General features: G+C 35.4%; 1 protein-coding gene and 1 pseudogene across 28 annotated transcripts in view; one reads left to right on the top strand and one right to left on the bottom strand.

Moving 5' to 3' along the window:
• Positions 1–18,149, top strand: part of Erc1 (ELKS/RAB6-interacting/CAST family member 1) — a 510,100-nt gene that overhangs the window by 166,922 nt on the left and 325,029 nt on the right. For all 28 annotated transcript variants that reach the window (XR_015439770.1, XR_015439760.1, XR_015439764.1 and 25 more), the window contains 4 exons: positions 6,434–6,571; positions 8,180–8,320; positions 9,168–9,308; positions 15,161–15,354. Coding sequence is in view for 22 of the 28 variants with exons in the window: in XM_087182771.1 (XP_087038897.1) it covers positions 6,434–6,571; positions 8,180–8,320; positions 9,168–9,308; positions 15,161–15,354 (614 nt within the window). In the remaining 6 variants the exon portion in view is untranslated. The remainder of the gene's footprint in view (positions 1–6,433; positions 6,572–8,179; positions 8,321–9,167; positions 9,309–15,160; positions 15,355–18,149) is intronic.
• On the bottom strand, positions 8,897–9,036 carry LOC147830221 (U2 spliceosomal RNA; annotated as a pseudogene).

Genomic DNA, 18,149 nt, shown 5'->3' with positions numbered 1-18,149 from the left:
AAGTCCTTCCAAGGAGTTCCACATTTTTATTACTGATAGCATTGTGCACGTGTATTACAATTTATTTAATAAAATTTATAGTAGTCGACACATGTATTTTGCTCAAATTTCTTTTACCTGAAGTAATGGTACAATAAAAAGGTTGTATATATTTATATACATATGAAACATTTATATACATATGAAACATTTCTAGGATCAACTCTAGAACTAAAATTGTTGAGTGAAATGGTATGCACTTAACATTTTTTTTTTGCACAAATATTTGATTTATTTCACATGAGTGTAGTATCAGATTGCATCCATGTAGTATAAATGGCAGTGGAACAGCTGACTGTGGACTGACATCTGTGGCACTGGAACCTCTGGCTAATGTTTCCAGATCTATGTTGAATAGTAGTGATAGTTGAAGTCCTTGTCTTATTCTTGATTTTACAGGGAAAGCTTTTGATTTTTGACCATTTAGTATTTTGTTGGTTATTGGTTTATCATGGATGACTTTTGTCAGATTGAGGTAAAGATAATCTATTTCAATTTTCGGTAGGGATTTTATCATAAATTGTTATTGAACTTTGATAAATGCTTTTTCTATATCTACTGAGATGATTATGTAATTTTTGTCCCTGGCTCTGTAGATATGATGTATTACATTTATTGATTTGTGTGTGTTGAACCATCCCTGCATCCCTGGAATGAATCCTACTTGGTCATTGTGTATGATCTTCTTGATGATTTCTTGCATTTCTTGTTTGCCAGGGTCTGATTGAGGATTTTTGTGTCTATGTTCACTAGGGAGATTGCCCTGTAGTTCTCTTTTTTGGCTGGATTTTTCTCTGGTTTTGGTATTAGGGTAATATTTATTCCAAGAAATGACTTTGGGAATATCCCTTCCCTTTCAATTTCATTAATGACTTTGAAGAGAAGTGACATTAGATCTTCTCTAAATTTCTTGTAGAATTCAGCCATAAATTCAATAGAACCTGGGCTTATTTTGTTGGTAATTTTTAAAACTGTTAGCCATTTATTAGTATATTTTAGGTATACAATATAATGAGAGTCATCATTGGAAATTTGCACCTTTACATAATCTCTTGGATCATATTTTCACTCTTCACCTGTCCTCCCTTCAACCCCTCCATCCCTCACTATTACAGAGACTTTGTTTCCTTTTTCCATTTTTTTATATTAATTCCTTTCCCGTCTTTTCTTTCCCCTACCCCTTCCCCTTTGCCCCTTTTCTTCCTGTTTCACATTATTATACCTTTTAGACCTTATTTACACTTTCAGTTTCTAACACTAGAGAAACTATTTGGTATTTACACATGTGTATCCTATTTATATCACTTAAGAGTATCGCCTCAATGTGCATCCATTTAGCAATCAGTGACTCTAATTTCTCATTTTTTATGGCTGAGTAGTACTCCATTTTATTTTTAAAAACAACATTTTCATTGTCCAGTCTCCTGTTTATTGGCATTTGGGCTATTTTCATGTTTTAGCTATTACAAACTGTGCTACTGTAAACATGGGTGCACATATATCACTATAGTATGATTCTTTTAATTCTTTGAGGAAGATACCCAGCAGGGGAATAGCTGGGTCAAATGAGACTTCCAGTCCAATATTTTTAGGTATTACCATACTGATTTCCACAGTGGTTGCACAAGTCTGGACTCCCAAAATAATGGAGAAGGGTTCCTTTCTCCCCATAACCACACCAGCATTTGTTATTGGTTGATTTCTTGACAGCAGCCATTCTTTTTGGGGTGAGGTGGAATCTCAGCATTGTTATCATTTGCATCTCTCCAATGACTGCACTTAACATTTTTGATGAATTTCTACAGTAGCCTTAAAGAATTTGTACCAACACTTTTTCCCACCCTCAGTGTGTGAAGTTACCATTTCCCTTCCATACATAACCATAAATGCATTATCTAGTTCTTTGACTTTTTGCCAGCCTGATGAGAATATCTTTCAGTTTTATTATAGTTCTTTTGTTGTTGTTGTTGTTAAATTCTTTTATTGGTACATTTCAGGTATACAACACAATTACATTTCTCATTGGGAATTGTACCTTTACATAATGCATCTTGGTTCTTATTTTTTCCCCATTCTTAGGCCTCTCTTCCCTATTTACAAAGACTTTATTTCCATTTTTTCCATTTCTCATCATTTTTCCTTTCCCTTCTTTCCTTTCTCCTGCCCCTCCCACTACCCCTACCCCTTTGGACCTTCTCTTCCTATTTTGCATTATCGATTATTCATTCTAATCAATGGTACATTTTAGGTATACAATATGACATTCATCATTGGAAATTTGCTCCTTTACATAATCTCTCTTTGTTGTTATTTTTCACCCTTGCCCAACCCTCCCTTCAACCCCTCCATTCCACCCCTCCATTCCTCCCTATTTACAAAGATTTTGTTCCTATTTTTCCATTTTCTCATATTAATCCCATTCCCTTCTATCCTTTCCCCCATCCCTCCAACTTCCTTCCTCTTTGCCCCTTTTCTTCCTATTTCACATTACCTATTATACATTTTGGTCCTTATTTACACTTTTCAGTTTCTCACACCAGAGAAACTATTTGATATTTATACATGTGTGTCCTATTTATTTCACTTAAGAGTATCACCTCAATGTGCATCCATTTAACTATAAATGTCTCTAATTTCTCATTTTTTATGGCTGAGTAGTACTCCATTTTATAAAAAGCCCCACATTTTCTTTATCCAGTCTCCAGTTGATGGGCATTTGGGCTGTTTCCAAGTTTTAGCTATCACAAACTGTGCTGCTATGAACATGGGCGCACATATATCACTGTGGTATGATTCTTTTAATTCTTTGGGGAAGATCCCCAGGAGTGGAATAGCGGGGTCAAATGGGACTTCCAGTCCTAGTTCTTTGAGGTATCTCCATACTGATTTCCACAGTGGTTGCACCAGTCTACCCTCCCACCAGCAGTGGAGCAGGGTTCCTCTTTCCCCACAGCCCCGCCAGCAATTGGTTGATTTCATGATAGCAGCCATTCTTTCTGGAGTGAAGTGGAATCTCAGCGTTGTTTTCATTTGCATCTCTCGAATGACCAGTGATGTTGAGCATTTTTTTATGTATTTATTTGCTATTTCTACTTCTTTGTGTGAGAAATGTCTGTTCATTTCAGATGCCCATTTTTGGATTGGGTCTTTAAATTTATCCCTTCCTTTTGAGTATTTCCCTTAACTAATATATAATGACCTTCTTTGCCTTTTATGATCCATTTTAGATTAAAGTCTACTTTGAGAATAAAATTACTATTCTTGGTTGCTTTCTGGGTCCTGGTGCATGGAATATCGTTTCCCATCCTTTCATTTTTAAGTCTGTTTTTTTCTTTTGGATTAGATGCGCCTTGAATGCAGCAAACCATTGTTTTTGTTTTCTGATCTGGTCTTCCAATCTTTGTCTTTTACTGAGGCCATTTACATTGAGTTATTACTGAAAATACTAACTTATTCCTGTCATTGTGTTATTTTTCTGTTGTGGACTCCCCCCCACCCCCGCCACACACACTTGGTTAACTACTGTCGAGATTGTTGCAGTTATTCCACCAGACTTTTGGGCTTTGTTGACTTTATTGTGTTGTCTGGGATATTCTTTGATGGAAGGTTGGAAATGTGCATTCTGTATATTTATAACATACATATGTGCACGCATGTGTGTGTGTAATGAACTGCAAACAATGATCATGTTGTTCTCATTGTGGTAAGAAGAGAGAAAGTCTTCCCAAAAGAGGTAGCATTTATGTTGGATTTTGTAAGCCATGTAAAATAAACTAGCTAGTTCTAGTAGTGGCTCCAGAGGTGGCTGTGAATATATCTTCTTCATTGTTTTTCATAGAACTTACTGCCATCCTTCATACTATATTCATTCATTCATTCATTCATTATTCACTCACTACCTTCATTCCTTCCTTTGTCTTTTATACTAAAATATGAGCACCATTTGAAGACATTGATTTTGGTTAGTTTTGATTACTTCTGTATTCTCAGTATCTGGAAAATTGCTTGACAGCAGGAACTCAAATTCAAATGTGTATTGAGTGAATGAACTTGGTACATTTTAGAATAATTAGTTTATTTATAATTTTGTTTTTAAGAATATCTTCCTAGGGTTGGGGGTGTTGCTCAGTGGTAGAACCTTTCCTGAAGTCTAAGGTGAACTCCATAGATATCTTGTACAGTGTTTCTCAAATACATGTCCTATTTTTCACACTTCTTAGGTTTTTTTCTTCCTACAATTTCTTGATTGAACTGATACAACCTCCTAATTATTTTCTATGTCTATATGCAAGTTCCTTTAAATTTCCCCTCAATAGCTGGCTTATTTTCTTTGTTGCTGGCACAAAGTATGCGACACCTACAACTTAATTAAAGGAGAGGCTTATTTTGATTGACAGCTTATAGAGGTTTTAGTCCAGTCATCTGGCTCCAAGGCAGGACAGCATGGTAGAGGGGCATAGTAGAGGAGAAAGAGCTCCTGACATGGTGGAATGAAGCAGAGAACAATCAAGGGAGGAGGGAGAGAGATATATTTTTCCTGGCCATTCCCCCAGTGACCCACCTCCTCTGACCAGACTTCACTCCCCAAAATCGCATTTAGCTATAAACTCATCAGTGGACAAATCCACTGATAAGTAGCACACCCCCATGACCCAATCCCTCCCCAAAAGTCTCACCTCTGAGCACATGAGGTTATCAGGGGCTATCTAGATATAAACAATAACAGTAGCCACCAGAATTACCTAAATAAAATGCCTACCCCTTTCTGTGGTTAAAAATATCTACTACTTCCCATCTGTCTAGAGTAAAATCTGTCCTTAGGAGGTGTATAAGCTCATCTATAGCTTGACTTCAGTTACGTAATGGGGAGCTCCCTTACCATCTCATCATAAAATAAAGATAGGTCTGTTCATTTTTCTTTGTGTAACTAGTACCTGGCCTAGAGCAGAGAACTCAGTAAATGTTTTTTGAGTAAGTGAATGCATATAAGTTTGTATAAAAGAATGGTGTCAGTGAGAAAGTTCATTGAAAATGCTTGCTATTTAGTTAACAAATAAGCATCTAACTTAATGCTGTCATTTAAAAACATTTTTGTATTATATAGCTGATTTGACTTTCTTGTGGTTTGGCTGATCTAGTCTCTGTTTCCTTGTTACCAAATGAGGTCTGAGGAGGTCTTCCAGATAGGAGATGGGGACCTCAGTTCAGCCTGGTAAACAGGGACTTATTACATCATGGAAAAAACTTCAGGACCATCATTGTGAAGCACAGAAAGGGTTATAAACATAGTTAAAAGTAAGGGAGAACAGGAAAAAGACACCAGCTAGAGTGATGGGAAAAGGCCCATTCTGATGCAGGGGCTCAGACTGGTCTGCTTACAAAGGATGAGACTAGCTTTTAAGGAATGGCTGAATTGGGCCAGGGTCCGATTAATCAATGTATCAGTTTTAGTTTCCATAGTTCCAGAGCAATCCTTAGAGCTTGAGGAGCAATTTGGTTCCCATGAGTGGATTGTTCCTGCTTGCTTGGGCGAAGTCTGCCTCAATTAGTCATGAGGTATGTGCTCCTACTTGGGGGGAGGTGATCTCATTCTGGGGTTGTCTAGGAGGCTCTACTTTTCTTGGAACTCAAGTGATTGCATGCTAAAGACTTCTAGGCGTTGTTCCAGAAGGGTTCTGGATGTTGTGAAAGCTAGCAATTGAGTATCCCTAGAAACCTTGGAAATTATTTACTCTTATCTTGGTGTCCTCAGTTTTGAAAGGAAATGAGATAACACAGGTAAATTTAGGTCTGAGAAACCTTATATTATTATGGAGTGATAAGCATGTCTGAGTGATTAGCATGTCTGTGCAGAGTTCAGCAGAAAACTGACTCACAGTTTTAAAGTAGTAAGAAAGACAAAAACTTGAGTTTTCATGTGTCCTTTCTAGCTATTTTTATTTCTTCTATCCTACATCACTCCCTTGATTGTGAAGGAATTGCTCTTGGCATTTAGAGTGTCATTTTAGAAGTAATAGCTCTTCCTGGGTTAGCTCTGCATTCCCTCTCTCTACCCCCACATCTACATTGGGTCTTTTCTCTAAGCCATTTTCCTTCTTCCATTAGGGATCAAGGTTTATGTTTATATGTTGTTATCAATGTATATGCCTTTTGTCTGTTGTAGCTATAAATTCTAGCCTTAAAGGTTTTATATGTAATTCTGAAACTCTTAAGATTAAATTATCTCCACAGAACACACACACACACACACACACACACACACACACACACACGCACACACACCCCCCTGTGTTGACAGTTGCTTAAAATGCATAAGAGAATGACTTAAAGTGATTTTTATTGTGCCTGTTTTCATTTTATTAATGTCTTTTTTAAATCATATGTGCATGCTCAGATTGAAAATCTTCAAGAGCAGCTTAGAGATAAGGAAAAGCAGATGAGCAGCTTAAAAGAACGAGTCAAATCCCTGCAGGCCGACACTACCAACACTGATACTGCCCTGACGACTCTGGAGGAGGCCCTTGCTGAGAAAGTGAGTAATTGGCCTGGGCTCTGCATAGATATTTTGCTTCTACTCTGTCATTAACCAGAATTCTGCTGGGCATGGTGGCACATGCCTCTAATCTCAGCACTTGGAAGGGTGAGGCAGGAGGATTGCTGTGAGTTCGAGGCCAGCCTGGGGTACATAGTGAGACCCTATCTCAATTTAAAAAAAAAAAATCACATATAGAATGCAGAAGAAATCCCTTGGGACAAGAGGGAGAAGAGCTCTTCTGTGCTATTGCTGACATACATAATACAAAGAAGAAAGTAAGTCTGTTTAATGGTTACCAATTTAAGCACCTGCTGTTAGGGAAAATGGATTCCACAGCAGAAGACAGTGCTGAATTTTCTAAAGGATCAGCCATATGTTCTTTATTTGCAGTTTTCTGATGAAAAAGAAATATGTTTTGGTCAACTAGAATGTGATAATATAGGAATAGCAGATGTAGACTATAAGGCAATATATAGTTAGTTCTCCTTTACCATACATAGTATTCCACTTTGGTACTTAATATAATCATAGATTTTATTCACTAACTTAATATGCTTACTAATTTTCTACTTATTTTGCCTTTATAAGCAAACCTGGTTTTTCAGGAATGATTGAAGAAATGGCCTAAACTGACCAGTGTTAATGCCTTAGAAGGTGGTATAGAGAATCTTCTTGGAACATTTTAATTGGATTCTTTCCTTCTTCTTGAGACATTTTAAATGGACTTTTTCTTTTTTCAAAAAAAGGAATGGGTCAGTGTTCATTAACTCTCTTGGCCTTAGAATGCTTTCAACTACCTACCAACATCAAGGCTTGCTCCCTGAATATATTTAAAAATAGCACTCAAAACATACTTAAATTGCTTCAGTTTTTTTGAGGGGGCAGGAACCGGGGATTGAACTTGGGATCTTCCACTTGCAAGGTTAAGTGGCAGAACCACTGAGCTAAATCCCCGGCCCAATTGCTTCAATTTTTAAATTTCCTTAGTATCTGTTGACTGAAAGAAGTTTTAATGATTTTTCTTTACTACTGTCCTTTATATTTTCAGCTCAACATATCATATCACCCCTTTTTTGTGGGTGATTTGTAAGTTTTCTGTTGTCTTATTGGCAGTTGTGTGAATTATAAAGAAGAAATATTTGTTAGTTACTGTCCTAAGGGTGTATGTGTATATGTATTTATATTTGTGTGTGTGTGTGTGTGTGTGTGTATTTAATTACTTGGGAATTAAATTTAAATGGGAATATTCAAGAGAATACTGTAGTTTTATCTAATACTATTTGAGACTATAAGAAAAGAAACTTTGGGATTCAAAACAAAAACAAAGCCAGTTCTTTATTAAAGCAGCAAGGTAGGTAAGAAAGACAAATTCTTTAAAATGAATTCTTTTAAAAATGTATCATTGTCTTTTGAATAGAGAAGTGTCAAATTTTATCAGCTGAAAGCAGTATTACAATCCTTTAAGTACAACAAGGATTTTTTTTTTTTTTTTGGTACTGGGACTCAAATGCAGGACCTTGCACTTGCAAGGCAGAATGCGGAACCACTGAGCTAAATCCCAGGCCCCATGGAATTTATTTATATGTTGATGTCTTTTCTTACCAGGAGCGGACAATTGAACGCTTAAAGGAACAGAGGGACAGAGATGAACGGGAGAAGCAAGAAGAAATTGATAACTATAAAAAAGATCTTAAAGACCTGAAGGAAAAAGTCAGCCTCTTGCAAGGCGATCTCTCAGAGAAAGAGGTTAAGATCACCAAAATGGAATTATTTGGTTTGCTTTGTCATTGCATTGTGTGTATGTATTGTTGCTCTTTGCATAATGCATATAAAAATATTAGGTGGAAGATTTTCTTAATGTCTTACAGCAGGGTTTTGGTGAATTCCTTAAGGTAAGTGTGTCCTTCCAGTACCTTGCAGTCTGTATATGGCCCTAGAGTGCTGGTAACGTGGCCCCATAAGATCATAAACTTTTAACATTATTGTGTGATTTTCACCTTTATTTCATTACTTGATTGTGCTCAAGCATGGACTGTGCAAGTGACAACAGAAATGTGGTGTACGGTAGCAACAATGAAGTGCTAAGCCTGCCTCCTATGCCTACTATACACAGTCCATAAAATCAAAACAGGCATGTATGAGACATTCCATGATTTATGGGACTTGATGAGTAAAATGCAGTCATTACTGGTAATAGCATTTCGGTTTTCCTGTGTGCCTGTGAAGGCAGGTGTTTATTGCTATTAAGCAGACGTGTACATTTTTTTTAATCTGTTATTTTAATTTGTACTTGAAAGCTAAAGCTTGGCCGGGGATGTAGCTCAGTGGCGCAGGGCCTGCCTGGCAAGTGCAAGGCTCTGAGTTCAATTCCTGGTCCCTGCCTCTTCCCCCCTGCCCAAAAAAAAACCTAAAGCTGATAGTATTTTCTACACTTGATCTTAGCCAAAAGGCCGAGAAGCGATTAATAGTATTTTCTAGTTCATGAATATTCTTGAAATGAAAAGAAACTACAAGCCACCATGATAATTTTAAAATATAAATCTATGTTTTATTTCATTTAGTATTTAGTCTAGATGTGTTGTCCTTCTTTTAGGCTTCACTCTTGGATCTGAAAGAGCACGCTTCTTCCCTGGCTTCGTCAGGACTGAAAAAGGACTCAAGGCTTAAGACACTAGAGATTGCTCTGGAACAGAAGAAAGAGGAATGTCTGAAAATGGAAGCACAGTTGAAAAAGGTTCAAGAAATTTTTCTCATTTATTTTGCTTTAAATAACACAGGAGATAGCTTTAAAGTAGTTTTTTTTTGGTGGGGAAGTACCAGGGATTGCAAGGCAGGCACTGTGCAGTTGTTTTGTTTTTTGAGGCAGAATCTTGCTATGTAGCCCAGGCTAGCCTCGAATTCCCAGTCCTTCTGCCTCAGCCTCCTGAATACTGATAGTATGTGCACTGCCATGTCCAGCTGTAGGGTGTTTATATGGAATAATTTATCAAGAGTTACTGAAATACCATTTATACATTAGCATTCATATTTTATTCATTAGAATTCCCAATCTCAGAAAATACACAGATTAGAGGAAGATTAAAATACACATAATGGGTGAAATGTGAGACCACAATATCAAAATCTCTGTCTGATATTTTTCTTTGTGTAAAATCAAAGTTCCTGGAAGGAGATAATGTAGCAGTGATAGTTATTCATACTGATAAATATTAGGCATAATATAGATATTTACTGTCACTTTCTTTGCTTTGTATTCATCAGGTGTTTACATAGCAATTCATAGTTTTCAGAGTATTTTAGAAAGTCTTTTTATCTCTGAACTATTGAGGAACTATGCTAACTGGGTCCAGTTCGTATGCCTACTAATGAATAAGAACTAGAGCCTTATCGTGAAACTTCTAGTTCTGTTCTTTCCATACTATTTACCATTCATTTAGAGAATGCCAAAAAATAAAATCACATTCTAAAAGCTAAAGATAGGAAGATCAGTATCCTAAAGTTACTTTGAGATTACAGATTCCACTTATAAGCAATTCCGATTTTATAGTTGCCTTTGTTTTTGTTCTTCACTAGAAGGGTGGAAGTAATTTTCTATTTAATATGTAAACATTGAAGATGAAATTGCTAAGATATATTTAGAATTATAAATCTTAAAAGGTAACTGTCAAGATAAATGTTAACTTTTAAACTCCCCTGCATATGACAGCCTCACATTCTAGTTTATTTCAGATCTGTGTAGCTTGATACTTTTGCAGTCAGTCACTTAGATGGTCTTATATTTAAGCCTTTATATTTAGATTTATGAGAAAAATATTGAAGAGGTGGGTAGCTTTCTCCTTTATTATACCTCTATTCATGTTCTTATATTTTCTTGTGTTTTATTCTACAGTTGTACCTTTTCATTTAGATTCATTGCTGATACTTTTGTATTAAACTACTTATGCCCTACTCTAAGAAGGTTGAATTATTCTTCTCCCTCTTTTCACCCCTCCCTCTTTCTCTTATACACACAGAGCTGGGGTCCTGGTATGCTTCACAAGCTGGCCTGTAACTTATATTCCTCCTGCTTCAGCCTCCAGGAGTGTGCCGCCATGTCTTTACTTCCTCTCTCTCTTTACCTGTGTGCTCTCATTCCCGCCCCCCCAAATATGCTTTTAGCAACTTATTACACCTAAAATTTTGTTCTCTTTCCTCTATATTAGCAGACATCTTTTGGTTTATAGCTTGTTTGTAGATAATAGTACAAATCTGTAGATACTATTTGGCTTATTTTTTTCCTCCTGAAAATCATTAGTGGTGTAAGGTTAGTGTTCTAATTTATATTTATTCAAAATGATGTTCTTAACACTGAAATTTTGAAAGTTGGAAATTACTGGCCTTGAGGTAATGATAATTGAAGTCTTTTTTGATCATCACATTTCATATCCTACACCTGAATTTTGGTATATATATATATGTTTCTTCTACATCAGCTGCTAACCCTCAAGATTATTAAGGAAAAGGTGCAAACTCAATTTTTGAGTTACGAGAATTTTAAAAAGTGCTAAATATTTTAAAATATCTGTTTCTAGACTCTTGTTTTTTACATGAGCTTTTAAAATAACTTCTTTTTAGCCCTTTACTATTCTGTTGCTTGCTTATGCTATATACCATTTTCTTTACTTTTGCTTCTTCTCTTCTCCAACTCTTCTAAGTACCTTTAGTATCCTGAAATCATATTTAGCCACTTATCTAAGCCAATAAGTAACTTGTCTACACGGTGTCATAAAGACCTGGTTTATATAGTCTTCTATATTTTTGCATGAATGGCTTTTGAAGAGGATATCAGAAAATGGAAAGACATCCCTTGCTCCTGGGTAGGAAGAACCAATATAGCGAAAATGGCCATACTTCCAAAACTGCTATATAGATTCAATGCAATCCCAATTGAAATTCCAACAGCATACTTCACAAAACTTGAGAAAACAATCCAAAAGTTCATTTGGAACTAGAAGAGTCCTAGAATACCAAAAGCAATTCGAGGCAACAAAGACTTTTTTAAGTTACAAAAAGTAAAAACCCCTGACCTCCTTATCTGTCTCTTCCTCAAATTAAACCTAGATTTTTTTTGTTGACTCCTGAAATATTTTAGGGTAAATACAAAGTAGGAAAGTTCCTATAAAATCAAAATTCTCCCCCAAACTTTGGAAGAGATTTGCATTTTTTGTGTGTGTTTGCTTTGTTTTATTCTCCTTGAGTTAATTCATTGGGTGCTTCTTCTTTTTCCCTTTGCTTTTACTGTGTTGTAGTGTTTTTTTTTTGTACCGGAGATTGAACCCAGGACCTTTCGCTTATGAGGCAGGCGGCAGCACCACTGAGCTAAATCCCTGGCCCCCATGTTGTAGTTTCCAACTATGCTAATTCAGGGTAGAATTTTGCCAACACATTTAAAATCCATGCCTACCAACAGAATCTCCTTTAAAGGCCATGCTTATTAACTAGATTTTCACCAGATTAAACTTGAGATAGAAGAAATTGTTAAAGGACTTAATCTTAAAAGTATTGCTGTTGTTTCCATAAAGCCATTAGCCCAATTTACATGAACATCTCTCTTTTGTCAATGTATTTTGCATCAGTTTTCTTCAGTATATGTATTTACTCCTTTAATGTATTTTAAAAATCATTTTAAGAGCCAAAATGGGTTTTAATGCTTATTAGGACTCCATCTTAGTTTTTCCTTTCTCATTAAATATAGTGTGAAAATGATGATTTGTACACAGATATGGTTATTGGCATCATTCTATAATCATTTATGTCTTAGTATGACAAATATGAAATGCGAAAAAACAAAATCCTTGCCTTCAGTGTATGTGTATTGAAATTTTAGTAATGTAGAAGGTGGATAGTCTCATAGAGCAGTTCCTAAGGATTGAATGCTTTAGCCTTTTCTTGAAGGATTATTGTTAGTCACATTTTTCTGTCCAGAGATGACATTTTATACAGATACTGTAATTATTTAAGTTGCAGTTTTTGCTTCTGAGTGGCTTTGACTTCCTGATATTCTAAAAGAAAAATATATAGAATATCTACATTTTCAAAACTCAGGTTAATGGACAGTTAGTATTTAAGCGGTAGAAAAGTAGAAAGGAAAATGAGGCCATAAAATTAAACACCTCTAGAAAATATCTTTCATAAGTTAAATGTCATATTCTACTATTTAGAAATTTTAAAGGAATGTTTATAACAGTGATTTGGAAAATATCTCTTTTAGAGCTCATATTATTTTTATAAATTTGCAGAGATCTTTAAATGGCTTAATATTCATAGAATTTCATGTTAGAGTCCAAATGAACTCAACAAAAATAGATGTAGGGCTAGGGATTTAGCTCAGTGGTGCTGCCACCTGCTTCACAAGTGCAAGGTCCTGAGTTTGATCCCCGGTAACCCCCCCCCCCCCCAATAGATACACACTTCTATGGTATAGAAATTGTTGATACAAATAATAAGGGAAAGTTCATAATATCTTTGATTTTCTTTCTAACTTAATTGATTTATCCTTAAAGTTTGTCATTTGATCTAGTGGGCTACATTTACCCTTGCACTTACATGTACTGATAATTTTCCTCCTCTTTAAGTTATTCTTTTTTCCATACTGTTTAAGCTTATGGGCTGTTTTCAGTGAAGGGGAAGCTATCCCACTGCTTTGTACATATGTATTTGTCCAAGAAATAGTTGAGTTTCTACTCTGTGGATTACCATGGGTGGGCATTGAGGATATAGTGGTGAATAAGGACAGACCTATCTCTTCATCTCATGGAATGTGTAGTCTTTGTCAGGAAAAGTAGAGGTTGTGGCAAATCAAAGGGTGTGATGAAAGTGCACATTAGAGAGCGCCAGGCTAGGGCAGGGTTGCAGTAAACCTCCTCACACAGGTGGCATTTACTGAGGTGAGACACACTGCCATGTATGAAGGCCCAGGACACTAATGTACAGTAGTTACATTTGTGGAGTTATAAATAATTCTTGTATGGCAAATTATTATTAATCAGACTGATCTCAGTGGCAGTTACTGAATAGCAGCTACCCTCAGGTTTGTTACATGGTTTTTTGTGCCCCTTTAAGCCTTTTGTTACCTATTTCATCACCTCTTTTCTTTCTGGGTATTGAGAATTTCTCATCTATACCTGCTTTTGTTTGCATCTTTAGTATCTTTCTTTTTATAGTTTTTTCCCAGCTTGGTATATAAATATGGTCAGCTTTCTTTAAAGTAGCTCCTGATCTCATACTCTCTTTTTCTCTGCTTTTCTGTTAGACATACTGCTTTAAAAAATTGTAGCGTTCTCCTTCCAATGAAGTATTAACTGGTACCAGAACTTGCCTCCTATCTTAACTCCAAACCTGGCAAAACAGTGTGAAACTGCTGAATTTAGATGTTGGACAACACTCCATGCAGAGCAATGATCTCTTTTTACCTTACAAACTTGCATAGTTTTTGTTCCTTCAAATACATTTCACAAGTGAGTTCGTGGTTAGGAAAGTCAGTATTTAAGAGAGAGAAATTTTTCCCCCCACCAGGAATGAAGTTTTAAAGAAAGTGACTTGGTAGAAGTATTTAATCTTAAAAGTGTAGGTATTACTTTCACAAAGCATTTAGGTCAGTTTATATAAATGATTTCCATTTACTCAGAGTACTTTGCATCAGAGTTTTCTGCAGTATTTTCTAAGATATATCTTTACCCATTTAATACTTCTTTCAAAAAATTTAGGCATTTAGTATGTTTCGTTGTTTGTTCAGTAAGGAAAAAATCCAACATCTTAACTTTTATCCCTTATTAAATACATTATACATGCATGGCTTTAGAGATTCAGGAGGAAAATTAAGAAGTTAAAAATTAGTTTTGAGTTGTTGAAATTGTTTTGTATTCCAAAATACATCTGTGATTTTAGGTGCCTTTTACCAAAAGGATTCTAAATAAAATTTTTTTCCTCTGTTCTAAGTATGTTTCTTGATTTCTGACTCCATTTGTTTGTCCTATGTTATCTTTTAAAATTTTGAACCCTTGCTTTAGGGAGGTACCTGTGTGGTGGTAGCCATTTCCTTAACCCAGTTGTGTTTTAATATCATCATATTTGCAGTATCTGTGTCATTCTACATGTTGATGATGATATGCTTCACACATTTGATAAAGAAACCTACTGTATAGAAGAAGGAAATGGCAGCAAGTCTATTGTGAATTATGCCTTTGCATTAGTGCTGCCTGTAGTAAGATCAGTGAATCTTGGTGGTGTCTTTTGATACTGTCTTAGCAAGATCAGTGGTAGACTAATGGCTTTTTAGTATATCTCACAAAACTCTACAGCCTCCATTCACCTCTGACGATTTTTGGCTCATAACAAATATTTAGCTATATAATATTTTAAAAAATGAATTCATTTATAATATAATTCAACATTTATTCCTAATCTTTTGTCTGTATGATCCTTAAGTAGAGAAAACCCTTATAAATCGAAGACTAGCTATTAGATATTTGATAATAACTATTTAAATAGGAATATAAATAGTTCTTTAGCTCATGGATTGGTCACTTTGAACACTTTTTCTTGTAGGCACATGAGGCAACATTGGAAGCCAGAGCCAGTCCAGAGATGAGTGAGCGAATACAGCGATTGGAGAGAGAGATTTCTAGGTACAAAGATGAATCCAGCAAGGCCCAGACAGAGGTTGATCGTCTCTTGGAAATCTTGAAGGAGGTAGAAAATGAGAAGAATGATAAAGATAAGAAGATAGCTGAGTTGGAAAGGTAAGGAAAGAAAAGCTGAATGAGACTCTCTGAGTTAGAAAAATTTTAATTTTTAATTTTAATACTTTAGTATGGTATTAAAACTGTGTACTTTTGAGGATATACTTATTTTAGCATAATCTTTCTCTGATTTAAGTTTTTTGTTTTGGGGGGTTGGGGTTTGGAAGGGAAGGAGTTTATTTGGCTTACAGTTTGTAAAGGTTTCAGTCCATAATCAGCTGGTTCCAAGGCAGGGATGGCAATCAGGCATTGCAGAACAGAAACAACATGGCGCGCTCAAGGCAGCAAACGTCTGAGTTTTAAGTTCTTGAATGCCTGTTATTTCTGTATTACCAGTGTAAATTCTTTTTTGCATTCTCTGTATATAGAATGGAATAAATTCAGAAACAGCAGACTTCAGCATCATTGACAAAAGAGAAAATATTATTAAGAAATTAGCATTATCTACTGGCTGGTAGAGAATACAAATAGCCACTTGCCTTTTTATTATTTATTTCTGTGTATAATAAGCAGTGGTCCTCAAGTATAAGGAGGTAATACTTTATCATTGGCTTAGACTAGACCTCTTTTGCTGAGCTGATGTTCTTTTGGGCTATAAAGTACTGTGCTTTATAATTCATAATGTGGAGAAACTATTACATCAGTGCATAGATCAAAATTAGAAGAAAGAGGGACATTTAATGATAATATAGGAGGCTCAAATATGATTTTTATGTGGCTCTTAATCTGAATTATTGAGAACAGGCTATATTTGAGTAGATCCTGCCAGATAGCTGTCTTACAATTTTGTCATTTTTTATTTTTTATACTGAATGTCAAGCATATGCATCTTAACTTCTTTTATACCATATATTTAACCCAAACTCAAAAGTGCATTCAGAAAGCTTTTCCATTAGAACTCCATTAATTACCCATGTTAGCTAGGTAGACTGACAGAAAATAATCACTAATCTTTGTGATTCCTTGGGCATTGATTCTTAGAAATAATTTATTGTTCTCTTGAAGGTTTGGAAGTAATAGGCTACTCCCATAATTTGTTTATTAATTTTTTTAATTTTAGGGGTTTCTTATAGACATGATATTTTCCTTTGAAGTTATTATTTCTTCTTATTCTGTACCCATAGGATTTTTGTTTGAAGAAACCAAAACTCTCACAATTCTTCACTGTACTGAAAGTGTGAAAAAGGATTCATTATCTGGTTATGTTTCCTTGTTTTTATATAGAGTTAATACTTTATTCATATTCTTCAGTTCCAGATAAAAAAATGGATAAAATTCTGTAAATCAGAATTTTTAAATTACCAGAACCTCAAGATTATAGACTACATGTATTTTTTGTCTTACTCCTTGCACTGTGCCCTTTCCCTGGCATGCACATTCTTCCTTATATTCTTAAAGTAATACATACCTCTCTTTGCTTTTGTATGGTCATGAAATCAGCAGCAGTGCTACATAAATTTGAAACTTTTATTACTGATATCCTACTAAGTATATTTCAGAAAAGCATTTCCTTTAGAAAGTTTCATTCTTCAGTTTTTTTTTAATATTAGAAGTCTACATTTGAAATTATTGCCTGCTATTCTGTGCAGCTTGCTTGAAAAACCTTTTTTACTCATTTTTGGCCCCAGTACTCTCTTTGGAAATAGACATGATATGATGGAGAATAAGAAATAGGAGTATGCCTACTGTATCCAAATAGTTTTTATCCAGAGCACACCAAATACTATAGCAGGTTGGCATTTTAAGAAAGTTATAAATGATCTATTCTTTTCAGAATGTAACTTTTAATAAGTTGGAAAAGACACTATATAGTTCTGTCCTCTGATCTTACAGCATTGTTATTTTGTTTGAGGATTTAACAAAGTTTCTTGCCTATAAAACCAAAATTTAAAAGAAAACCCAGGCTTTCCTAACTTAGTTTTTTTTTTTTTTTGGAACTGGGGATCGAACGGGACCTTGTGCTTGCAAGGCAGGCGCCGGAACCACTGAGTTAAATCCCCGGCCCCCTAACTTAGTTTTTGCTGTCAGCTTTGTAATTTGTTACTCAGCAACATAGTTTGAGATATTAAATAAACAATAGAATCATAATTTGTGAAAGAGGTCTGCCACAGTGTTTTATGGAAGAGGAAACCAGAAGCCAGAGCAATTATCCCTGAAATTACCTGGTAGTTTAGCCAGACTTAATAGGATGGGATTTTAAAATTCCTGCTTATTTTTTTTCTCTTCTACCAAGATTAATTATGTTCTTTCAGACTTACTGGAAACTATTATTTGAATACTCCTTACTTTTATGAGATTTATCTTTTTGCTCAATTTGACCCAGTTTCTTAAGTAAAAATGGCTATATGTTGTATCATAGTTTGCTTAGAAACTAAGGTAGATTTTCATTTCACTTAGCCCTTGAATACCATTTTTATAAATTGAGCTGTGCTTATTCTAGGAGATAATCAATGTATTTTATGCTAAAGATTTTTTTCTCAAGATTTAGTACTGGGGTGCATGTATGTGGCTGCTGTATATCTTACTAACCATTTGCTTCTTGTGTTGCCATTCTACTGTTTTTTTATGTGTGGGTGTCTGTCTCTCTATAATTTATCATTTTGAGTTTCATCACCTTTTGATTTGTCATGGTCCTGTTCCTTTGAGGTTTTGATGTCTATGAGTTTATATGTATATCACCTTTGCCCCTTGGCAATGCTGTTTCTCAGAGAGAAAGTCTCCCGCAAATTGTGCCCGCCACAACAGGTTTCTGTCCCTGCATCATCAGGGGGGTTTGTTTGGGACTTCCTGGGAAA

The sequence above is a fragment of the Heterocephalus glaber genome, unplaced genomic scaffold (genome assembly GCF_053883595.1).
Source record: "Heterocephalus glaber isolate CG9 unplaced genomic scaffold, H.glaber_assembly_v1.0 deba00000281, whole genome shotgun sequence".
NCBI lineage: Eukaryota > Metazoa > Chordata > Mammalia > Rodentia > Bathyergidae > Heterocephalus > Heterocephalus glaber.
The sequence above is the reverse complement of the archived record's forward strand: the minus strand, read 5'-3'. Positions and strand labels throughout refer to the sequence as shown.